Source organism: Labrus mixtus, chromosome 15 (genome assembly GCF_963584025.1).
Source record: "Labrus mixtus chromosome 15, fLabMix1.1, whole genome shotgun sequence".
In the NCBI taxonomy this organism is placed as follows: domain Eukaryota; kingdom Metazoa; phylum Chordata; class Actinopteri; order Labriformes; family Labridae; genus Labrus; species Labrus mixtus.
Genome location: NC_083626.1, coordinates 1,452,293 through 1,476,999, shown reverse-complemented (window position 1 = coordinate 1,476,999; position 24,707 = coordinate 1,452,293). Strand labels below are relative to the sequence as shown.

Below are 24,707 nucleotides of genomic sequence, written 5' to 3'. Positions count from 1 at the left end.
TATAAATACAAGTCTGCCCTTAACACAAGATTTAGGCACACACAACATACATCATGAGGAGCTTGATGGTTCTCACTTTTGTGGTAGCAACCGGTAAGACAGTTTAAATATTCTCACTAAAATGTTTGAATTGTGTGAGCTGTTTTTTAATCGTTTGATCCAAAAGAATTGTCTCATAATTGTATTGCAAAAAATAGGCTACCTAGAATCTATAGATTTTATAAACAGTCTGTTATACATTTGCTTAATTTAGATATATTTGCTTTTTTGCCAGAATAAATAATTAACTACTTTTTATTTCTAGCTTGGTAGAAAAATTGCAATACAAATAACTAACCTTATCTCAGCATATGGGTGTGGCTTCCCCACTTTCCCTCCTGTGCTGAGCAGGGTGGTCGCAGGAGAGGATGTCAGGCCCCACAGCTGGCCATGGCAGGTAAGATCTGGAGCATCTGTAGAACCATTTTTACATTGGCCATGTGAACTTCCTACCTACATGTTAATATCATTTAACTTTTGATAATGCTTCCTATAGGGAAGATATGGACGGATACATGATTAAATGGATTTGCAGTGTTGTAAATTATATTTGAAAAGTGTAGTAATGCACACTGTCCAATCAGATCTCACTCCAGTCAGACAGCAGTGGATACTGGAGGCACGTCTGTGGAGGAAGCCTTCTTTCTCCTGACTGGGTTCTCACTGCTGCACACTGCATCAAGTATGTTTCGGTCAACACTAGGGGGAAGCCTAGCCATGTTATTTGAAGTACTTTGAAGCATGTTCTGTTTAAAAAGATATTACTTAAAAAGTAGGGTTAGGGGTTACCCTAACCCTAACCCCTAGCCCCTAACCCTAAAGAACTTTCACCAATTTAAATTATTAATTTATACTTTAAATTGACTCAATATGCCCAGTTCAAGGAAGCATTAATGCCAAAACAAAAGTCTGTGCCAGGAAATACTTTCCCTTTAGCTTTTTATGTGACTGCATGAGCTGTTGGTTGGCTAGATGAACTACCACAAAGTTCCAGATTATAAAAGCTACCCCAATAGTAACAAGCCTCTTTGTGAAGAAATTTCTAAGTCAGAAAAAAACAAGTCCTACACAAAATAGTCTTAAGAGCTGTCAGAACTAACTCGCAAATGCAAACCAATTTCATCTTAATCACAGTTTAGATCACACAGGCAGAGAAGTCAATACGACTTTCTGAATTCCCCATGGAAACACCTTGTCATCTGCCATCCCACAGTGACCGCTACAACTACAGAGTGGAGCTTGGTAAACACAGCCTGACGAAGAGTGAGGAGGGCTCGGTGGCTCTGACGGCAGCTAAAATCATTACTCATGAGGATTACAACATCCTGCTCAGCCGGTAACAGCAGCAACACACACAGCTCACTATCACCTCATGAGTCCATGTGAAGCTAGCATAATCAGCTCTCCTGAATGCGTAAGCAGCAGAGTATCAGTGATCAGTTAATTGGTATTTCTCAAAATAAGATTAGATATATATTTCATTGTTCCCAAAGGGAAATTTGCCTCTGACTCTGTCCTGCAGTTCATAGACAATTATGAATACATAGATGTGGAAATCATGCATAGAGATCATACAAAACATGTACCAATTCCACATATAGGCCTACATAAAAAAACGCCTTCCTGCAGTGGTGACATATTGACATATTGCACAGCACATTCTACATTACCTGTTATTCAGAATATTAATGGACATCTGTAGGGAAGTTGATTCAGCAAAGATTATTAATACAACAGAAAACATGTTTTTTTTGCTATTACCTTCTAACTGTGGGTGATTTGTTTTGCCTTTTGCAGTAACGACATTGCATTGATCAAGCTGTCTTCCTCTGTCACCTTCTCTGACACAATCATGCCCGCCTGCATCCCAGACGAGGGCGTGGTCTTGCCCCATGGTGCTCCCTGCTACGTGACCGGCTGGGGTCGCCTCTCCAGTAAGTGAGCACACCTCAGTTAGATGAATCACTTTCAATGAACTCGGTTTACCCAGATGAGCTTTACCAAGTGAAAAAAAGCCATCATTTCTTCTAGATTGAGCACTAGACTGAACAACTGAAGATATTCACACAGAGGCCATTTTTCACTAACATCATTCTGAAGGTTGAAAGCTCAAATGCTGTTTAGGTGTTCTGCTGTTGTGATTCAGGTTGTGATATGAATAGATTTAGCACAGCTGTCGCCTCTGTTATTATTTCCTGGCTCATGTTATGTAAGCTGGGAAATGTTTCAAAGGTTATATTCCTTTTTGGTAGAGTTACAGGATCCAATAGAAAAGAAACACAATGCTAGCAGAGTTAGCTTGCTAACTGTGATACTTACCTGGAATTGGTTGAATTCAACTAATATAGTTAGTTGTCGGGACTTAGCCGTTTACCATTTAGCTGACAGGTAGCTCATAAGATATCATAACAAAATATTTGTCAAATCATTAGGACAGCTAAGTCACAACAGCTAACGTACCTCCTACTATCAAATGATAATGTTAGCTTGGATGTGGTTGAATACAGAGAGGTGTTATTAAAGGCTAACTAATGGGTTTTGATTTTACTTGACATATTGCCAATTTCATATTCAGTTGCTCATTAATTTTGCAGGGTGAAATGAGAACGATTTTCAGATACAGCCAGCATTTGTACTACCTTGACCAAGCATTACATTATATATACAGCATGTGATCTTCCTAATCGGAGCATGACGTCAGAGAAAAATGGCTTCCATCTGAATATGGTGAATAGAGCTAAACATATTAACAACTGAAATAGCCCTGTGAGATTACCATCTGTGTGCAATCTCCATGCTCTGCCTGCAGCACTCCACCAGTCCCCTGCATGAAGTCTTATGTCTTACCTCAAATTAACCATGTTTCCTCCCCACAGCCGATGGTCCTCCTGCTGACACCCTGCAGCAGGCTCTTCTGCCAGTGGTTGGCCACGATACCTGCTCACAGCAGGACTGGTGGAGCGTCCTGGCAACAGACAAGATGGTGTGTGCTGGAGGTGATGGCATCACTGCTGGCTGTAATGTGAGTTCACACAAAAAAGGGTTACATAAGATGCAACAGTAGTTCAATTAGCATTTATTGATATTTGCAGTGTAATCTGTTAAATTGACATTTACAGAAAGTTGATTCTTGGTAGCTATACTGTACCTCCTTAGTATCTGTAAATAAACTGCTTACCAATAGTGTGTGTGCTGACCCACAGGGAGACTCTGGCGGTCCCCTGAACTGTCAGAACCCTGATGGCTCATGGGATGTCCACGGTGTGGTGAGCTTCGGTTCTGGTCAAGGCTGCAATGTCTTTCAGAAGCCCACTGTCTTTACAAAAGTTGGCTCCTACATCAACTGGATGAACACAGTGAGGGACATTTTCTTTTGTTTCACATAGCCAGCATTAACAATGAAACCTGAAGTGAACACAAGGCACAGCTTTCAAAAACAGGAAGTCTATAACTGTTTTTTGTTGTTGTTGTTTTTTTCCTCTGCAGGTTATCATCACCAACTAAAGAAGACATTGAGGTGCTTTTGTCAGAAAATGTAAAAACTATGATCAATAATGTGCTGTATTTTTTCTGAAGGGTCAGAAGAAAGAGTTTAGTGGTGCAAACAAGTGCAATGTAATTGTATGTAAATGTGGAGCTTTAATATTCTCTATGTACTCAACACTTCAAATAAGAACCTTTTATTTTTCCATACCATGCAGGGCCTTAACGAAACGATTGCATAATCTAATTTTGGGTTTCAGATACAGTAGATGCATATTAACTACATATTGTTAAACAGTAACAAAGCTAGAGGAAACAGGTGATAAAAACAAATTCCAGGAATTTGAACATATGGGCAAAATTGAATCATTATTCAGTAAATAAACTACTTCAACATGCCACAATTAACAAATTGTTCCTTTTATTTCGTATGAAATACATTTGTTTTCAAACTTCCAGAGAAAGTCATTTACAGACAAGAGTTACCATAGAAAAGCAGATTTTCACAGTACAAATATGAAAAAATAAGAACTAAGTAATAAAGAGGAAATAAAAAATGACACAATGATGCACACAGTATGTGCTAAAGATACTCATCAAAGTAAACCAGAAAGTCACAATGTTTGTCAGAGTATATTTTGACTTAATAGAAATAGAATAAATCATGTTTTAAACTGGTCACCTCCAAATGAGATACAGTGACTTTCTCTTGCCTCCGTACAGAACCTACATAATAAACAACATAATAACACATTGTGTGGCAGGTTTCAACTTCAAAACAAATCATAAAATGTAGACATACCAGTTGTATATTCCAATGACAAACCTGGAGTGACCCAATATTAACTACACTGACACCAATAACTATACCCAGTTCTTCACTTTAAAGAAACAAAGTAAAGATCTGGGTCATGAAGTCACAAATGAAAAGTGCCTTTAACCCAGTAAACAAAACAATGAAAATCTCTGCTGTGGAAAAACATTTGAAAGCTTATTGAATGAAATATGAGATTTCATTTCGTTCCAGCTGCTCAAATTGAAACGAGACCAACTTGAAGAAAGAAGGGTTTGTTGACAGGTATTGATAAAGTAGTGCACTCGAACATGTTCCCTGAGCCTTGAGCCGTCTTACTTTCTTCACATCTCATTCTCTGCATATTTCTAAGTGAAACTTCGGCCTGCCAGTCAGGCTGTGGTTGGACGAGTAAGCGAGTCATGAGCTAGCGAGTGAGCAATGGCTGCTGTCATTATGGCACAGCTGCACAGTCAAAGAGTCTGTCTGTTGGAATTCTTGAGTAAGAACCAAAAAAGGCCCAGAGAGAAACTGAGAATACACTCGCTGCCTTCACAGCTCAGCAGTTTTCACATGACTGCAGAGCACAGACTTCAACTATTCAGAAGAGTCCTCGCTCATGCTCACATACTTCCTTCTTTACCCACTGTCTGCATGATGTCACATTGCATTACAAGAGCAACATTAGAGCTCAGGTTCAGTCGTATATTTTCTTTTGAAGTGTTTCAGGACGAGCAATAGCGTTGTTCTGAACAGAACAGAAAAGCACTGCAGGGCTTACTCGGAGCTGCACGCAGTAAGCCTTACAGATCCTTAAAGAGGCCATAAAATTAGACCTTTAGCCAATCTAAAATGGTTCCTTCCTGGAATTTAAGGTGCTACACTAAGAGGAGTGAATATGAAACTCCAGCCATGAAGTCTTTCCAAGAATTTGTAATAACTACTTTCTGGAATTTGCCAAAAACATGTCTCCAATGACAGGCTTACTCATGTAGCTACAGCCATGAAGTTAATAGTATAACTGAATATCAGGACACTACTATTTAGTAAAGATGTAAGAGTGCTATTGTTTTTGCATATTGTATGGCCCAAATGACATTCAATTCAGAAATGTACCCGTTTATCAAAATAGAATATGCTTTAAATGGTATTTCAGTATAAACCACGCTATAACACATGTTTTGAAAACTCTTATACCACGTTTTGGATTTTTTTCTCATGTTGGACGGATAAAGAAAAGTCTATTTAAAGCTGACACAGATGTAGAGAGGCACCTTAGCTCCATACCAACGAATGTAGGCTCTCTTGGACAGAATGAGAAAGCTTGCAGTAAAGTAAAAGCTCTGTGGAGAAATGTCGCCTAAACAGAAGCCACTTGTAAAAAAAACGAGTGCCTTACACATATCTATGTATGTGTGCTCACAAATCCTTTCCATGACCGCTCAATGATATTCCGTTATCTCTTCCACGATCAACTCACGGGTACACTGGAGGTTGGTCACATACAGATGAGAAGTACTTTCATATTGAGAAAAACTGTATTTGGTGTGTGCTTTTAACCCAATGATCCACAGAGTGACAGAATCTGTCAACGTAAGGAATGATCCAGGAATTACAATATGTCACTCATGACCTGTCTCTTTCTGCTTGCAGATGTTCAGTTAGATCCAACATTTAAAAAAATAAAGGTTTCTCTGTTCAGTGCTTTGGAGTGATGTGGCATTACTGATGATGACTTTTGAATAGATACCAACATGTCACTGAGAACGTTCTGGAAGACAAACTATCTTCAAGTCTTGACTTTATAAGGCAGATCCAGATCCACAAAGATTGTTTTAAATATGATCAATATGTTAAATCGGCGGCACTTTGTCCTCATACTGGGGTGGTGGGGTAAGTGGTTCTATACTAAATCCAGCTGCTGGCTGAGAGTTGTCAATGTTTTTCATGTGGAGCTTCTCAGATTTAATCCTGCGGATCTTGATAGGGAGGAGCTTGCGGTTGTTTTTTCCCGGCCTGCGGTTTGATGTGGAAGCAGCAGCAGAAGGAGCAGGCTGTGATCCTGGAGATGTGACTTCTGGCACCTCACTCTCATACTGCACAGCATCAACTTGGACAAGGTCGTCATAAGAAGGCAGCTGGGAGGTGCTCGGGCGTAGGTTACTTTGACGGACAGGGTACTGGCCACTGCCAACTGCTTCTTCATAGGAAGGTACGGCGTAATGCTGGGCTTGTTCCTCAGCACTGCAGACATTAGAAAAAATCGATATGAATGACACATGAATATGTCAGTGCAAGGTCCTTCATTTGAGCTTATAATTGAAGGAAAATATCTATTACATATGTTGTAATTATCATGTTTCATGTTAAGTGTAGATTTATAGCGTGTTTTAAGAATTGACTTTCTGTTAGAGATGCACTAATTCACCTGATTCCACCGTGGCCTTGACTGCCAATAATGTCAGTAAAATCACAATGTCAGCCAACACAGGTGTTATTAAATGGATAATGTGAATGTGTCAGCTTCCTAATACTAAAGGCTGCTGTTTGTAGCCACATTTTCCAGTATCAGATATCAGATCTCCAAAGAGGCATTTTTGAAATCAATGTATGTTTTCATTGTTGAATCAATGAAATGATAGTTGATACATGATGCTACACACATATAGGGTTTGATAGACACACACATGCACAAACTGGATCCTGTCATTCATTAATGGAGAGATGTCAGAGTGACAGGCTGCACATTACAACATCGCCCGAGCAGCTACCAGACCAATTTCCAGACTTGGTCCACACTGGGACTTGAACTGGTAACCCTCCGTTTCCCAATTTAAGTCTCTACAGACTGAGCTACTGCTCTAAGATGTAACAACAAGAGAAAAAGGTGAAATCATTCAAATTGTATTTGACTAGAAGCTAAAATGGCACTCACGTTTCTCTGTCCTCCTGTCGCCCAGCTGCCTGTCTCCCGTGATTCCGAGCCTGTGCGAGCCTCAGCTGCTCCCGCTGTTTGTTCCTCAACCCCAAACACAGGGACAGCAGTAGCATGAACACTCCTGACCCCACTAGGACAAACGCGATGGAAGACGCTTTATTTTTCCTGCTACTAGTATCTCCATGTCCTCCGGAATTGCTGCTGTTGTTTCCGGCTGCATCGGCAGGTACCACACTCCACACAATCATCACAATGCCCAAGGCAACGAGCCCAACCCCGAGAGCACACAGTGCATACTGGGAACCTGAGTTTCCACTGTTTTCATTGTTACTGTTGTTATTGTTACTGCTGCCAGTGCCACCTCCAGCAAGGTGTCCATCCACAGTGGAACGCATTTTGTCAATCTCTAATTTTCAGGCAGACCAGCGATGTCAAAAGCTGTAAAGAGAAAGGCACGGTAAGTAAATCTGAGCAAGTTAAAATGTACTTGAAGTTGTTCCGAGCATTATCTAACAAACTCACAGTTATGGATACAAGATATCCTCCCTGCTTTGATGGGTCGATATCTTTAACCATCTGTGGAGGAGGTGCACTTCCGCTTACAGGTTTGTTCTTTACAAGTGTCCAAGCCCATTTTTCAAGGAAAATTGTGGAATATAAAAATTAATTATCTTTGTAGAGCCTTCTAAGCATGTGTGTGCTATATCGTAATAAGAGCAATTTTGCCTCTAAGCTGCTTGTTACCCAATGTCAACATTACAAGGGTAGGTAAGGACAGTAATGGCCAACACTAACAATGGTCTCAAAAATGACTGCAATATCCTGGCTTTATATAATATATGTATTATATTCATCTCATCATCACCTGCTTTGATATTAATCTACATAAATTAAAGAAAGCTGTATTAGCCTAACTTTAGTGATACATAGTGAAAATGACTCATTGAAATAGGCCTTCTATATATGTCTGCTTCATACTAAGAACATGCCATTGATCATAAGACCACCCTGCATTAAGCTAAAACTGTTTGTCTCTGATCACTGGTCTTACATCAGAGAGTAGAGGATGATTTACTTAGAATAATAAATTGGCTCAGACTTAAATCCGTGAAATTAAATATTACCTCTGTGACCATTCAATGGCATCATGATGTAGTAGATCTACACATGTACGAACAAACTGTCAGTGACTAGTCTGCTACATGTCTAGACATGCTGGCAGTGAGGGGGACAGCACGAAGTAAGTCAACTCACTTCAATGGAGCGGCAGCCTCTCCAAAAACAATGTATGGAATGAGGCTGAATTAAGCTCATCGCGACAGCTGGGCACTGTGACTGACTAACTGGCCTGCTAGCTTTAGCCAATACACACAGTCACAAGCCTTGTACAGTTGTGAAATCCATAGGTGAGTATGGACGTAAAGACATCAGGTATAGCCTACAGGAAGGGGTTTTTACTGCTCAGCCTTAAGTTCATGTTTCACCACACTACAGGTCCGACTGTAAAATAAGTAAAACATTGACATTCCTCCTCATAAAACTTCCACTCAACAAAGCTCTGTACAAAACACCATGAGTGAGTGTGTAGGCTATGGTGTTCATTTAGTGGAATTTCACCAAAGTCGGACTCAGATCAGCCAGCTGTTGCAAACGACTTTAAAACGACTTTTTACTCTTGCATTGTATGTTTTAAATGTAGGCAAACGCTTCACCGACTGTATACACGACGTTTTGGGTGTGTAACAACCTGTAACAATCGCCCTGTTTGAGCATTCAAGTCACAAAGTAAACGTAGCTTTTTTGGCCGTTGTTTGGCGAACACCAGCAGCAGCGTCCGTTAACACTGGGCGGGTTGCTTACGTTGACTCAGGATACGTAATGCAGGGCAACAAAACTTTCCAGGCCTGAAGTCATTAAAAACTTGCACAGTAAATAACTGTCGGTTTTAAACTCACCTTAGCATCGTTTGTCATTAAGTATCGCGTCGCTTGTTCTCCTCAAACTTGGTGGGTGTGGAGTTTATTCTCAAACTTCGCCAGCTCTGACAGTAGTTCCTGGGGCATGATAGTTGACAAATAGCGTTTAAATTTCAGACAGGAACTTTCATCTGAGACGGATGGGTCCAGGCCGAAGAACGAGAGAAAGAGCAGGAGGGAGGGGGCTCAGTGCAACACTTCCAGTTTCATTAACCCCTTAACTCTCGGCATGGCTGAGCGATACAAATAGCCTAAAGCAGACTTTGTGAGAAGGTTTTTTATTTTATCTATTGTCCGAATCATACATTATCAGCTGTGAGATTACTATTCTGTAGGCCTACTGGTCCCTTTATTGTAGTGCGAGGTAAAATGCCACCCCCAGATTTAAAATAGGCCCACATTAAACAGGGGACCAATAGGCAGTACTTGTTTGCAGAAACTTAAAAAATAGGCCTATCCCAATTAAGGGACACTATATGACAAAAATGTGATAGATGTTAAATAAGAGGACTTATTTCATTAGGCTACACATCCAATTCCATTGATCTTAATAATAAGCAAGCATAGCTGAGGACAGCTGAGCAATACGGTTGTAGCATGCAATGCAACAAAGCTTTCCACTTTTTCACAGCAGACTTGACTTCTGGATGTGTAAATAGCCCCTAATTTTGTGTTACTAAGAGCATTAAAGACAGCTATGTTGTACTGAAGGCCTACTTCTGTAAATCATGACAATGTAGGCTACTGCATCCAACAAGCAGAATGTCTTAAAGTTAATTTGTTGTGTGAGCCTGAATGCTATGAAACCCTTCAGAGCCCTGTTAAATGTGTTGTATGCAGTTTGTAGATAATCATGAGTTTTGTGTTTTGTGTTACCCTTAGCCTGTCATTTCCTGGCACACTAATTTGGTTTGGAATTACAAGAGGGCAAGATGCAATTTGATTTATATTGATGGGCTAATATATTAATCTTTGCTGTGGATTCATTTGGGATATTTTTAACATAGGTAGTGTTCTTTATGTAATTAACTGGATATATGGCCCACATTTCTTTAACACGCTAACCTATTTAAGGATCTGTCCTGTACAAATGTGGTAAATAACTTGCTTGACCGTAATACAATCAATCTGAAAAAAATATTACAACTGCTCTAAATTTAAACAGTAACTTTTCCTCTCCTCCCTTAGAGACAGATTTGCATTCATCTCTCTGTATTGTTCCATTGAGTTAGGAAACACCGTTGTTGGGGCTCTGGGGAGGTTTTCTTCCTCCTACATTTTTGTCTGGTTCCTCTGTTTCATGCTCATGAAAGAAATATTTTTACTCTGTTATTTTTTAAACCACTGACTGTTCCCAACAACAAAGACTGAATGCCAACGACCCATTGATGCTTCATTATGTCACGTTGCAGGACACAATCACAGGTCAATGGTTTTGATCTGGCTAATCTGATTAGGTTTTCACTTCTTATTTAAATGTACCAACCACGAATAGGAATACAAAGCTTTACTGTCATTGGGCTATTGATGTGCGACACAACAATACAACAAAATGACAGTCTCTCAGTTTATCTATGAATGTCAATAAGTGAAAGCTTAAAAACTGTTTAAACATTCAAACGGTATCGGAATAGATCAATAAAGCCACAATATGCAAGGATGTGTAAACGATCTTTAGACAGCAGCTGTACTATATACCAACTCACTCTCACCATTTTCAGGCCCATGCATGCCCATAACTAACTGCTTCCCTGTTAAAATGTCCTCTTAATTAGCCTTGTCCACTCTCTGTATTGTTCCATTGAGTTAGGAAACACTGTTGTTGGGGCTCTTGGGAGGTTTTCTTCCTCCTCCATTTTTGTCTGGTTCCTCTGTTTCACAATACACACGCACACATCTCAAACACACACAAACACAAAGGAAAGATATAAACTATGCGAACAAGCCTTGATTACATCTGGCCTGAACCCCTATCACTGTCAGCCTTTAATCACAATAAGGGATGAGTTTGTTTTAATACAATTTGCAAACTCATTCACACCTATTAAAATGTAATTATTGGTCTGCCAGATAAGCATATGTTAAATGTAACTTTTCATTTGAAGTAGCTCTTTTCTCTCTGACACGCCTTCTAACACAATACCACTGTATCCCAGAGTGCAAAGTGGCATCATATGATGGATTGCCCGTGTTCTGTTTTCCAACCGCAGGCGGATTACCAGACAGTTTTCAGGAGGGACACTGTTGTTATCCAGTAATCAGAGGCTAGCTGTCTCATCTGCTTTGTCATCCTTAGTTTGATCGAGACACTGTGAGTCAAAGGAAGAAGATGTGAAGTTTAACTTGTTACACCATGTTGTATTGCATATAGGATGCTTGAGCTAACATGATGTAAAGAGAGGAAGAAAACAGGAAACTGGAGGAAATCACCAAAACACTGACTCATCAAAATACTGTTGTGAAATCAAATGTTTCTACAAGCACACTAAGGCAATGACACTGTCCACATATCTATCAGATAAGAGGCAGTAAACCATTCACAATCTCTCATGCAAATGAACGTGGGTTTGTTTCTCTCACAGTCTGGGATCTATTAACCATGCCTTTTTGTCATAATTTGTTCATACACCTTAACTGCCTCCATCATTTCATATCTGTCTCAGTTAAAAATCTGATTATTATACTTTAACCCAAATCTGACCAATCAATTTTCTTCTCACTTCATACAAACATCATTGATTTAATAATCTTTAAATGGGAAACATTTTGCTAAACAAGTCCGTACAGTAACTGTGTCTGCTAGGCTTTTTAATGTATTGGTGTAAACTTATGTCCTAAAAAGAAAAAACCCACTAAAACAAAATAGACTATTAATGTAGCTTTCAGCATCTGCTAGATGTAGTTCCTTTCTAAATTGTTCAAAGAAGCACCTTTGTTTTTTTTAAGTGTCTCATGCCGTGTTTTAAATGTCAGTATAATATTCATTCTTCGCTTGACATTGTACCACCTCCATCATAACAAATGTAGACCTTCCTGCTGGTTGAAGCTGGTTCCTCAACTTGTTGTTTTTGTGTTACTGCCTAAAGTTAATTTACTGGAACATTTTAATTTAAAACACAGCGTCTGTACTGTTGCATTGAAAGGTAATGTGAAGTTGTATCAGTAAAACCAAAACAGAACTATAAAGTTGTGCGGATTTGAAGAGTCAGCTGATATTTTAACTAACTTTGCAAGTTTGTAATTGTGAGGACTACCTTTCACAGTACATTTTGAAGTGACATGCATTGTTACTGTAAGTACTGAACTTGTGATTTCAATTTGTTTTCCAGACATGGTAACAGAAACTAGATTACACCACCCACTGCAGTGTCTGTATTGTTACCAGTGTCTTCAGTAGAACAAAGTAGAATTGGGCCTGTCGTAAGATATATCCTGTTAGTGCCCCCTATAGTCATCTTATTCAAATATTCAGATTCTTTTAAAACATGTTTTTATTGAATTCTCTGCTGAAGATTAGGGTCACATGACTCCTAAATATGAGATGTCATCTTTATTTTATTAAAATGAAATAGTTCAATGTCACAAATATACATCCACACACCATCCATGGACACACAGCACTGTGGTCATCTTTTCTTGGCATTATTCTAATATTTTTCAATGTTTACTGCACAGTATAAATCAGAATAGGGTGCTACATTTCTTTAGACACGACTGTGTAAGTGTGCAAGATGAAAAATGACTAACAAACATATCCTAGAATTTAAAATTCAACTCAAGTCCTTTTTTTGTCCACTGTCCTCAGCTACGTTGACAAGGCATCACAAACAGCAGAATTGAATGAAACTAACAATTTACACTCATAAAACTTTTTTCACTGAGTCAACAAGTCTCAGTATTACAGTTTTAAAACTGTGATCTCATAGAAACAGACTGTCAGTCAATAGTGACTATTTGTCAAAAACAAATTGCCAAACAACATCCTGGTTCACAAGAATACATTTACTCAAAGAAAATACAAAAATAATCATCTAGCTTGAATCCTGCATCTTCTGATTCTGGCATTGGGGAAGAAAACAGCAAAATACATTTGCCCAAAAAGTGTCTCGTAATTTTTCTTTTCTGAAACCAGGAAACTTGTAAAATAGATTCCTGTCCCTTTAAAAAGTGCAATCTGTCCTGTGAAGGCTCATTATTACAAAAGATAACCGTAACATGGAAGACAAATGTCCATGATGTAGATTTGTCTGTAATGACGCTGATGCTGATGACTTGTGTTTGTCCGCCCCTCCTGTAAGGTCATCACACGTTGGTGACCTCGATGCTGGTGAAACCTCGGATAGGGCTTCCCTCGGCTCTGGGGGGAGTTTGGTCTCCAACATCTCGAGGCAGGGAGCCATAGCTGCTATGGCAACTCAGGTCCCTCCCATTGCGTGCTTTGGGGCTAAATCCTGTTGGAGGCTGGAAACAAAGAAAAACAGACTGAAAGAAGCTGCTCCCTTTACTCGGGAAAAAATATACATTTTTTAAAGTAATAATGTGTTTTTTGTCTTCTATGTCTTAATCAGCCTGCTACAAGAGATTGTGTCTTGTCTGATCCATATTCACAATGTAATAATGTTCAATACATGTTGTGTTGAATCTAAGCGAGTCATCTTTTTAATGTCTTGTAATGTAACTGATCTAAACTTTATTGCTTGAGTATTCACAGAGTGAATATTCTCATATCAGTACATAGTCTGAAAGAAAGATAAAAAGCCCATGACAGTCTCCAGTTACTTTTTTCCTTACCTTCACAGCCCTCCTTCTGAGCGAGCCGTCATCATCAGTGTTTCGTCCAGTAGAGCTGGGCGGTCTAACCAGGGAGTTTTGGCGAAGGAGGGTTGGTGGCGTTCCAAGACCTAGACCCTCGTAGTCCTGCTTGGCATCTGTCCTGAAGTGAAGATTGCAAGTTGTAAGCAAGATTGCAGAGTGATGGGGACAGCCACACGTAGCAATTTTAAAAGACACTGGGTTTAGGGAAAATAGAACCACTAGTTATGCAGAAATGCAAAAGGTAGAAGAAATGTCACACGCAAGCAAAATGATGAGTGTTCATCTCTCAGTGCTCTCTCTCTCTCTCTCTCTCTCTCTCTCTCTGCATATACAGTACATCATATTACTGCATGTATCTATCTGTAAATCTCAGTCACTAACCACCTACTTTCCTGGGAGCTCTTGAGCTCTCTTAGGCTTCTCGAGATCGTTGGTTGACGGCCTGCCAGAACAACCCCCCCCCCCCCACCGGATTGTTGATGGACGGCTTGCCTGAACAACACCCCCCCCCCCCCTTATAGTAATAAGTAAGGTCTTTTACCTGCTTTTTGTAACATAACAATGAGTAAGGTATTTTACCTGCTTCTTGTAAAGTGTCTCGAGATAACACTTGTTATGAGTTGACGCTATACAAATAAAAATTGATTGATTCATTGATTGATTCATTGGCTTTTATAATGACCTGCAGAGGGCTTTTGATACTATAGATCGCATACAATTATAGACACAAATTGGTAAGTATGGGATACGAGGTATTGCTTATTATTGGCTGGAAAGCTATTTAGAAATTAGACAAGCGTGTGTTAAAATTAATGATTTTGTGTCAGGAAGGTTACCTTTGGAGAACCCCAGGGATCAGTGATTGGTCAAAAATTGTTTATACTATGAATTCATGTTATTTGCAGTTTTACTGATTTTTTTAAATATATTATTTTGCAGATAATACAAATTTACTTTGTTCTGGTAAAAAAAAAAAGACTTTCTGTGTTGTGTCAAAGGGAGCTTGGGATTCTCAAAACTTGGTTATATGTTAATAAAATGTTTCTTGATATTATGAAAACTAAATTCATGTTTTTGATTAAACGTTAAAAATCTGTAATACTTCTTTTGAAAGAGTTTATAAGACAAAGTTCCTGGGATGTTATAAATCATAATTAACATGGAAGCAACATACTGACTATATCAAAAGAAAAATGTCAAAGTCAATAGCAATTCTGTAAATCTAGAAATATATTAAATTATAAGGCCATGCATATAATCTCTTGCTCACTTGTTATGTTATATTTACGCTGTGGACTTGTGGGGATCCACCGTTTTGATCATCATACTGCAAACGATGCAAACGCCATGCATATTACTAATTAAAAGCAGTTTGCTTCTGCCTACGCCTTTTTAGTCACTGATTAATCACATGACTGTTGACATTTTTTTAACTGTCTATATTGTTTAAAAATATTGTATTATGTATTATGTATTATGACTGAATGAAAAAATACTCAAAAATATTAGAATATATATTTGTAAAATTTCTATTGTCAAATACAGCACATATACTCTATTACATATTATATTGTCTTTATGTGAATGTCTCTCACCTGGCTGGGCCAATCAGTATTTTCATCTCCTCAACAAGGTGCCTCCTCACCATGTGCTTGTTGCTTGGGATCCCCAGTGATGTTGCCATGGTCTCAGTGTTGAAAGTAGGGTCAAGCACCATGGCAGCGCCGTGAACTCCACTGTTCAAAAGATTTTCAGCAAACTCCTGTACGGGTGGATTAAAAAAAAAGACAAAAGAGTAACTTCTTTCATTCCATACATCAAATAGACTATTATCTTCAGTGGTTATTGCTGGAAAAAAAACTCCCTGATATCAATAGTGTCAGTAATGCTTTTATATTTACTCCTCGTCAAAGAACATAAGGACTCAGTTGTTGATGTCAGTATAAATTCACACTCCCTGAGGATATTAACAGGATGTCAGTCCAGGCAGCCTTTTCTCTTCACACCCTTGATGTGGTTATGAAGCATAATGGAACCATGTTTTCCTGAGCCAAGACAGCAGACAATGTACACTACAGATATTCATATTGCTACACAGCAGCTGCAAGCTAAAAGGTTTTCTAATCAACTAGTATTAGCTAAAGGGTAAATAACTAAGTTCTTCTCTTACCCTGTGGAGATGTGGAATGCTGAGCTAACAAGAGCCTCAATTACCAACAATACCAGGTGATAGTTTTCTTATAAAGATCAATGCTTTTACATGTGTTTAGACTGCATTCTCCTGCTCTCTTTTCTCACCTTAAGGTCAATATCTTTGACCCATTTCACAACCCGATGGGAGGTCCACACCAATGGATCTACGTTCTGGTGTTCACACTGTACACGGCGAGCCTGCAGAGCCTGGAAACCATTTCACCAAACACCTCAGAGAAGCACTTTGTTCACTTGAAGCTACAGTATACTATATAATAATGCTATAATGGTACAGCTTGTCCATTTTCTTACTTACCTCCTTGTCAAAATTGAGTAAGTGCAGCAGTTCGATACCTAGAAGCAAGCTGACTTGGTGGAACTTCTTGGTGATGTTGAGGTGGCGTTCAAGGTCACGACGTGTCAGAGAGTTCAGCATGCGTCCGTCTACCAAGTGGTTGTGAAAGGCTTGAGAATACTGAGGCAAACCTATGTCACTTAACCAGGCCTTGGCCACCCAGTGGTGGTCCATATCTGCAGCCTTGGACAGCCTGCACACACACACACAGAGACACCTCTTCTCAATGGTCACTTTAACTAAATAAAGAAATTACATTTAACTTCCAACTCTTATGGTATCTTGCCGTAAAGTCACATCAGTTTATTGGATACCTTTAGTCGGTCAGCCACTGTTGAAAATCTCAACAGCTATTGGATGGCCTGCCATGCAAACACTTGACACAAATAACTGTTTAGGTCAGATATGAATTTAAAGTACCAACCCTTGTTGAACCTCATTAAACACAAATCCGATTGATTTTGCTGGTCTTTTTTGAGAGTCAAAATCATATCCATGAGTTAGGACTGATCGTCTTTCACCCTGAGCTTCATGAAATGTCTGTCTTGAAGTTTATATGCTATAATCGCATTTAAAAATTAGTTTGCATTCCTATTAAATATAACTACAGCAAGTCAACTGCACTTTAAAGGGATTTTTTTTGTTTATTGAAATCCCAATAAAAACTGCGGTTTATGAATTTTCCATGGTAACAGGAGACTGCTACTTGAAAGGAACATTACTGTTAAATAGTTAAAGTAAAAGATCTCCATTCTGTTGTGAAATTGGCAGAGTATTTAAAAGAAAACGTGGCTCACTGAAGTCATAGGAGTGCATATTTAAATACTACATGGCAAGTGAGAAATTGGGATTTTTTTCTGATTCTTGTGAGCTGACTGGTTCACTTATTTATTTATTTTTATCAGTGTTCATGAAGGCAGGATCAATTATGGATAAATCAGTGGTAAAAAAAACAGGAGGTTTTTCTTTATAACTTTGTAAAGCCTATATTCTTACTTTTTCTGTATTAATAATAGTTTAAAATGTTGTAACTATAAACCACCAGCAGATGGCTCTCTTATATTACACAATGCACAGTTAAGGCAAGACGTTTCTTTTTCCTTGCTTACCCTCTACCGTTCTCAGCATCCCTGTAATCCTCAATGGCCAAGCGGAGTTTGCGGCGATGCATTATACTGCTGACCCCTAGACCCATCTCCAGGTCTTCATCTGTTAACCCAAGTAAGACCTGCAAAATGTCAGAGAAACTTGGTACAGTTTCCTGCAAGTAAAACCACTCAGTGAACGTGTCCTATAAACAGACACCATGTTGAATGAAGATAGTGCACACAAATATTTGATATACATTTGTTGGCTAATTGTATCATACCTTTCCACTCTTGACATTTTCAGAGCATGTGCGGATGTACATGGGCATCGCCATGATAACCTCCAGCCAGGCCTGCACAGTGCCTGCCCTCCACAGGGACATGGGTGTGGTCCTGGCTAGCTCCACCTGCTGGAGGCGGTCCAGCTGGTCCTCTGAGCCGTCTGACAGGCTGAGGCTGTGTCTGGTGGGGCTGGAGAGGCTGTCTGAGTCTGGGTAAGTGGGTGAGGGGAAGGGGCGAGTGGACAGGGGAGGAGATGTGGGTATTGTAGTTGAAGGGAGTGGGTGAGGGCAAAGGTGGGAGTGAGTGTAGTGAGCAATAAAAACAAAAAACATAGTGTAACAAATTAGTACTTTAAGCATAATGTCAACCCGTGTGTCTGTGTGTGTGTGTGTGTGTGTGTGTGTGTGTGTGTGTGTGTGTGTGTGTGTGTGTGTTGGGGGGTAGCCAAATTAGATAATTAGAATAATTTCTTCAAAATAAACTCCCTTTAACAACACTTTAAGCATTTGGCTGGATGACAACAAGCCAAACGATTGCCAGAGCAGCCGTAAATAAAGTTGAAGCTTTCATAAACAAGCTCATCACTTAAGAAGTCCATTAAGCAGGCAGCTGTTTGAACAGTTTCATGACTCATCTGTCTAAATTAGCCTGCAGCAAAAGCTTTGGAGAAGTTCAAGTCATGTTATGTTTAGATACTTGGCATAAAATCTGCCTGAGATTATAAAAGATTATGATAAACGTATACCTTTAAATTGTATGTTGTACCTCTTTGGATTATTGTGCCTATCCTGGTATTGTTTACCAGTTATGCTTTGAAGAGTGGCCAATATTTCCTGTTCAGGATTATCTACATATTTGAATGACTGCTGAATCAGGCCTAGTTAATATTAGTAAACAATGCAGGTCACTTTCAGGTCCCTGGAAGGTAATTTCAAGTCTTTACCAGCAGGTGGCAAACTAGTACCAGTTTCATAATAAGCAGATGACATAGCATCACATAGGTTCAAAGTAAATGTGTTGTTGTTCTTTAAGTCTAAAGTACATTTGGAGTATTATGTGATATTTGTTTAAAGGTCCCATATTTTGCTTTTTCTGGTTCCATATGCTCTTTAGTGTGTTTTCCAAGTGTCCTGTGCATTTTTAGGCACATCTATTTGCATAAATTCAAAGTCCGTGGAAACGCGTCTTCTCCTACGTCCTCCTGTTAGCTGTAGCATTAGCTGCATGTAACGCTCGGTTCTAGCCCCCCTCGATAAAAATTTGTCAGTCCGACGTCATTGTCAGTGTGAGATCACTGATCTAAGCCCATTGGCTCGTTGTTGAAATTTCTGAGAAGCGTGCTGAGCAACTGACCAATAACGACAGAGCGGATCGGCAGACCAATCAGAGCAGACTTGGCCCACGTGGGGTCTAACAGTGGGGGCTCAGCAGAGCGTAGCTGACGGACTCAGAGCGGAGAGGGAGCAAGGAGGAGCAGTACATGAAAACAGACACTTTTTTCGAACTTCAGCTATTGTGAACGTACAAAAGTAGGTACATAGATTAAATATACGAACCCCAAAAAGGGCATAATATGGGCTCTTTAAAATATATGTGTTCCCCACTGACAAAATTAGAGAAGGCCTACAATGCAAATAATTCTGCCTGGTCAGCAACACTTGATTTTTTCTGTTGGTTTCCCAAAATGGATAACCTCAAAGTAACCTCTCTCTTCCAGTGCTGGACTTCTCCAGTTACAGCCTTACCATTTTTAAACTGTCAGGAGCTAATGAACTTTAGACAACCATACTGGTTGAACCTTTAATTTGCAAAAACATGAAATTTTTTTTGACAGTTATTTTATATAAAGAAATGTAAGAAACAATGAGGCTTTACGCTGGAATCATAACGTTTGTAGTTGTCTTGGAGCCAAAAACCTTAAAAAGAAAAAAAGATCATCAGGTTGGGTTTTTGGCTCTGTCTCTTTGTGTCTATTTATTTGTAGAACATGAAAATCAACTTCTAGGCAGACTTAAACATTCCCATGACATTCCACTTCAGTAATTAATCTGAAGCTGAATGGCTTTATGTTTCCCCTTAAGAAAAATGTATTAACTGAAGGTGCACTAATCTATAAATCTGCTCATGCATGTGTAAGAGTATATAAATATTGTGTATTTTTGTATACTAAACACTGTGTACATCTGCGTTAATGTACTAAATCCAAACACTGCTTAAATTGACATTTATGGATTATGTTAATATATGCTGCTATAATTCATCCTCCAGGCCACTTGGTGATATAAGTGGACCTCCCTTTCCAGAGCATCTCAACTCTTCCACGCCCTGAAGAAGACCATATGCGATCAAAATCAGACGTTTTTTCCCCTGATTGTTTATGTTTTTGCCATTATGCCCTGATTAAATAAAGTCATTTTATCCTTGGCTCAAGCGAGAGTGCCTTTCGCTTCCATCCTACCTTGAATAAATCTGCTCTTTGAACAGAAGTGCTCTGTTGTCCAGATACAATGTCTTATTTTCACAGCGGAGAGCGTCTGCACAAAGACCTGCCACATTCAGAGCTGTGAAATCGACTGTCTGACATGAAGTTGAAGACTAAACTGTTGGAGACTGGACTCTCTGTGACCTCACAGTTAGCTCCTCCCGTGGGACTGACCCTCTTTAAAACTCACTGAAAGCAGAGTGAGAACAACTCACAGCTAGGTGGTTGTGTCACTGAGAGGGGTTTTCTGTCTGAGGTGCCTGAGTGTTAAGTCTGCGTTGTAAACACTGTGATGGATCGTTAATCCTTTTGTCCGGGTAGAATAGCAGTTTGTAAACATTACAATCGACACAGTATACTTGTTTAAGCAATCAATTCTTAAATGTGCCCTTCAATAGCTTGTGTCATGGATGTTACTGCAACAACACTGCAGCATTTCTTAAATGGTGTCACTGTCAATATTTATAAATGAAGAGCAGGTAGTGTTGTGTACAAGATGCACATGATACATTTGTAAGAAATAGTTTAATATATTTTACTCTTAATTGGATTTGCTATAATTCCAGATTGATTTAGGTTCGTAATTTAACATCAATTAAAAAACCCAAGGTGGCTTTCCAGTGGTGTACCTTGTAAACTGTACTTAGGCTAGTTGTTTTCTAGCTATGAGAAAAGAAATGTAAGACAATACTTAATGTACTACTGTGGAACTTAAAAACTGATACCTACTCTGCTATAAGGGTGAAATGATCCTGACTTTCTTGCTGTGTTTTTTGTAATTATTTTGTCCATACTGTTACACCTGTCAGCCAATCGATGTGTCAGCTGTGCTCTAAAAAATCATAGACTACAAACATAGACGCAGTGTCAGTGACATCATCCATTAGTTTCAATAGAGACAAGCAAAAGCCCCTTGAGTGAAGCCCTAATATTAAGAGCTCCTCCTGCTGACTTAGTGCAGTATAGGTCATAAACCTGGCCTCCCAAAATGATGTCGGATGGGACTGGGTCAACGATGAAATCAACATGCAAATCAGATTCATTTTTTTCAAACATGGATCTGTCATGGTAGCAAATTATTATCATGCAAGTTTCTATTCAAGTCTCTTTTCTCTTAAGTTTCTTTATGATTGACAGCTCTGTTGAGGAATTCAGAGAACAGCAGAAAAGACGAGAGAAAACGTAACTAACAAAAACCGACAGTTTCCACAGGATCCGCAGTGCGCAGCATCCTGTGTCTAGCATGTTTTTTATCCGTCCAGTGACACGCCCTCCCTACCCCATTTTTGAAGCGTAAGTGCAGAAGAGCGCAGCCATGAGCAGCCGAACCTGCGGGTTCACAAGATCACAGGATTACAACAAGAAGTTACTTTGCCTATCTGAGGTTCATTTGTTGTTCATTTGGTTCTTGCTTTGTAGTAATGTTGATTGTTGTCTGTCTTCCTGGTCGGAGAGGACGCTGGCGTGTTTGTTCGCCGCTTCTCCAGCTAAGCCTAAGTGTCGACTACTCTTGATTATTGCTGTATTACTTTGACCTATCCCTCCATCTCTTGTGTCTTATGATTTAACCTCAATTTAATCCTAAAGGTTAAATCTCACTTTATAGCTTCTTTTGAGCGTTCACATAGCCTACCTGTCGTCGGCACCTGTCAACGCCGGCTTCAGACCTTCGGCCCCTGACTACCGACTACCGGATCCTCTGGTTGTCGACAAAACCGGCTGATCCACCACTACTGGTAGCCCCTTCCTGGACACTCTATCGGCCCGCTGTTCTCAGTCTTTACTGGAAAAACTGCCGTTCTCCACAAGCTAGCTGCTAGTCCGCTCCCGCGGCTAGCCTAGCTAGCCTTCGCTCCCGTCACTGAGGCTAATGCAGTTATCGTTAGCAACCGACTCGGCTGCCTCCCGTCTTCTACTTTCCGCCTCCATACAGTCATCCTCTACAGGGGACGTCTGGACATCCTTCATTCGGCACCACTTCAGCCCCACTGACTGCTATGCTGTGGACCACCCTGACTTGCCTGTTACTCTGGTTGACAAGCCTGCGGCTACCGGCTAACAACTCCAGGATTAGCGAACCAACATCCCCGGCTGGCATGGCAGTGAAGTACTCCGTCTCACAACTGCTCAAACTCAACAATAACTCCACTCCTGCATGCATCTCCGCCATTAAAACCTTTGGACTACTACGACGACCCAGATACATCCACAGAAGCTCCCGGCGCAAGTTTGTTTACTCCCGGTCTAGCCAGCATGGCCACTCCATCCCATCACTCTGGTCAGCTGAGCGGACTGACACACCCCCTCTACGTCATCATCACAACAACGAGCAGACGTGCTCTCCCTGTGTACGAGCCCTGCCTCGAGCTCCCCTGGACACAAACACCATGCAAACCCACATGAAATTCACTCTGTTTAACACCCGGTCTCTTAACAACAAAAGTGACATTCTCAATGAATTCATACTGGACAATAAACTGGACTTCCTCTGTCTCACTGAAACTTGGCAACAGCCCCTGGATTATCTCTCACTCAACCTGACCACACCAAATGGATACACTTACATAGACAGACCACGCACTGAGGGCCGAGGTGGCGGCATTGCAGTCATACACAGACATGACATAAAAACTAGCCTCATCTCCCTTCCTCCTGCTCCCTCATTTGAATCACTGGCTTTTAAACACTCTGGCACCACACAGCTGGTCATGGCTGTTGTCTACCGCCCTCCCAAGCCTAACCCATCATTCCTCTCTGACTTCTCTCATTTCCTGACCTAGCTTTGTGCTCTCTCTCCCTCCATCCTCCTCCTTGGTGATTTGAACATACACTTGGACTCCACAAACTCAACAATATCCACTGAATTCATCGAAATACTGAACTGCTTCAACTTAACTCAACATGTCAACTTCCCCACCCACAACTGCGGTCACATCCTGGATCTAGTCTGTTCCACTGGTCTCTCCATAAATCACCTCTCAGGCATGGATCTTACCATCTCCGACCACCTAGCTATTAACATAAACATTGACATTCCCACCGCCCTGCCAAAACAAAAACGCTCAATCCACTTCCGCAAACTCAACACTGTCTCTCGTTCCACTCTATCATCTGCCCTCATGGACAAAATGTCTGTCTTCCCTCCCCGTGACCTCACCGCTCCCTCTGACCTCACCGACTACTACAACCACACTCTCTCCTCCTGCCTCGACCAGCTCGCACCAATTAAAACCAAAACAATCTCCTTCACCCACTCTGCTCCCTGGTTCACTCCGTCACATGAAAACCCATGCCCGTCAACTGGAAAGACTATGCAACAAAACCGGACTCACTGTACACGCTCAAGCCTACAAAGATCACCTCCAACAATACAAAGATGCCCTCTCCCACGCCCGATCCATCTACTACTCCCATCTGATACAGTCTGGCTCCAGGAGCCCCAAATCACTATTCTCCACCATCAACAAACTCCTCAACCCTCTGGACAATGGTTCCCAATCCTTCACAGCAGACAAATGCACCTCCTTCCTGTCATTCTTCCAAACAAAAATAGACACCATCTACAACAACCTAGCCCCTTCTGTATCTGTCCCCCTTCTTCCACCTGCCCCCCCTTAACCTGTCAGCCCCTGTCTCAGTTCTCCCCCATCTCCTCTGCAGAGCTTTCTGACCTCACAACAGGAATGAAAACCTCCACCTGCCTTCTGGACCCCATCCCCACCAGTCTTGTCAAGGCCTGCCTTCCTACCCTATCCCGACTCATTATCTCAACAATTAACTCCTCCTTCTCCACAGGTACCGTTCCACCATCTCTCAAACTTGCTGCTGTCACCCCCATTTTGAAAAAACCTGGACTCAATCCTGACATCCCAAACAACTTCAGACCCATCTCCAACCTCCCCTTTCTCTCAAAACTTCTGGAATGTGCTGTTGCTTCACAACTCAAAATCCACCTCTCTGCTAATGACCTCTATGAATCATTCCAATCTGGTTTCCGTTCCCACCACAGCACCGAAATAGCTCTCCTCAAGATCACCAACGACCTTCTCCTCTCCTCTGATGCCGGAAACCTCAACATCCTCATCCTACTGGACCTAACCACAGCTTTTGACACCATCAACCATTCCATCCTTTTCTCCCGCCTTGAAACCACATTCAACATCACCGGCACTGCACTCCTGGCTCAAATCATACCTCTCGGACAGATACCAGTTCATCAGCATCAACCACTGCAAATCCCCCACTGCTCCTCTCTCCCAAGTT

At 40.6% G+C, this 24,707-nt stretch overlaps 3 protein-coding genes and 1 long non-coding RNA gene across 9 annotated transcripts in view; 2 read left to right on the top strand and 2 right to left on the bottom strand.

Moving 5' to 3' along the window:
- Positions 1–24,707, top strand: part of LOC132990324 (uncharacterized) — a 268,474-nt gene that overhangs the window by 58,912 nt on the left and 184,855 nt on the right. The window lies entirely within an intron of this gene.
- On the top strand, positions 25–3,926 carry LOC132990318 (chymotrypsin-like elastase family member 2A). The gene is made up of 8 exons (XM_061058512.1): positions 25–93; positions 348–436; positions 624–721; positions 1,253–1,375; positions 1,837–1,973; positions 2,916–3,061; positions 3,243–3,395; positions 3,526–3,926. The coding sequence occupies exons 1-8, from the start codon at positions 54–56 to the stop codon at positions 3,541–3,543; spliced, it is 804 nt and encodes a 267-aa protein (XP_060914495.1). The 5' UTR covers positions 25–53; the 3' UTR covers positions 3,544–3,926.
- Positions 3,922–9,399, bottom strand: LOC132990321 (transmembrane protein 51-like). The gene is made up of 3 exons (XM_061058514.1): positions 9,209–9,399; positions 7,251–7,691; positions 3,922–6,559 (listed from the first exon to the last, which is right to left on the bottom strand). Exons 2-3 carry the CDS (start codon positions 7,646–7,648, stop codon positions 6,169–6,171), a joined length of 789 nt encoding a protein of 262 aa, XP_060914497.1. The 5' UTR covers positions 7,649–7,691; positions 9,209–9,399; the 3' UTR covers positions 3,922–6,168.
- Positions 12,703–24,707, bottom strand: part of LOC132990316 (kazrin-like) — a 143,475-nt gene continuing 131,470 nt past the window's right edge. For 5 of the 6 annotated variants that reach the window (XM_061058507.1, XM_061058508.1, XM_061058509.1 and 2 more), the window contains 7 exons: positions 17,962–18,170; positions 17,702–17,820; positions 16,554–16,785; positions 16,343–16,444; positions 15,640–15,806; positions 14,021–14,162; positions 12,703–13,690 (listed from right to left, as the gene is read on the bottom strand). In XM_061058507.1, coding sequence (XP_060914490.1) covers positions 13,532–13,690; positions 14,021–14,162; positions 15,640–15,806; positions 16,343–16,444; positions 16,554–16,785; positions 17,702–17,820; positions 17,962–18,170 — 1,130 coding nt within the window. In that variant the 3' untranslated portion in view covers positions 12,703–13,531. The remainder of the gene's footprint in view (positions 13,691–14,020; positions 14,163–15,639; positions 15,807–16,342; positions 16,445–16,553; positions 16,786–17,701; positions 17,821–17,961; positions 18,171–24,707) is intronic. The other variant, XR_009676043.1, reaches the window with a different exon arrangement.

What these genes read in the sequence shown, in the direction of transcription:
- LOC132990321 (XM_061058514.1), bottom strand. Translation starts at nt 7,648, where the DNA reads ATGCGTTCCACTGTGGATGGACACCTTGCTGGAGGTGGCACTGGCAGC. An exon ending in CGACAGGAGGACAGAGAAAC is followed by an intron (nt 6,560 to 7,250) that starts GTGAGTGCCATT and finishes TAATGTCTGCAG; the next exon opens with TGCTGAGGAACAAGCCCAGC.
- LOC132990318 (XM_061058512.1), top strand. Translation starts at nt 54, where the DNA reads ATGAGGAGCTTGATGGTTCTCACTTTTGTGGTAGCAACCG. An exon ending in CACTTTTGTGGTAGCAACCG is followed by an intron (nt 94 to 347) that starts GTAAGACAGTTT and finishes ACCTTATCTCAG; the next exon opens with CATATGGGTGTGGCTTCCCC. An exon ending in CGGCTGGGGTCGCCTCTCCA is followed by an intron (nt 1,974 to 2,915) that starts GTAAGTGAGCAC and finishes TCCTCCCCACAG; the next exon opens with CCGATGGTCCTCCTGCTGAC.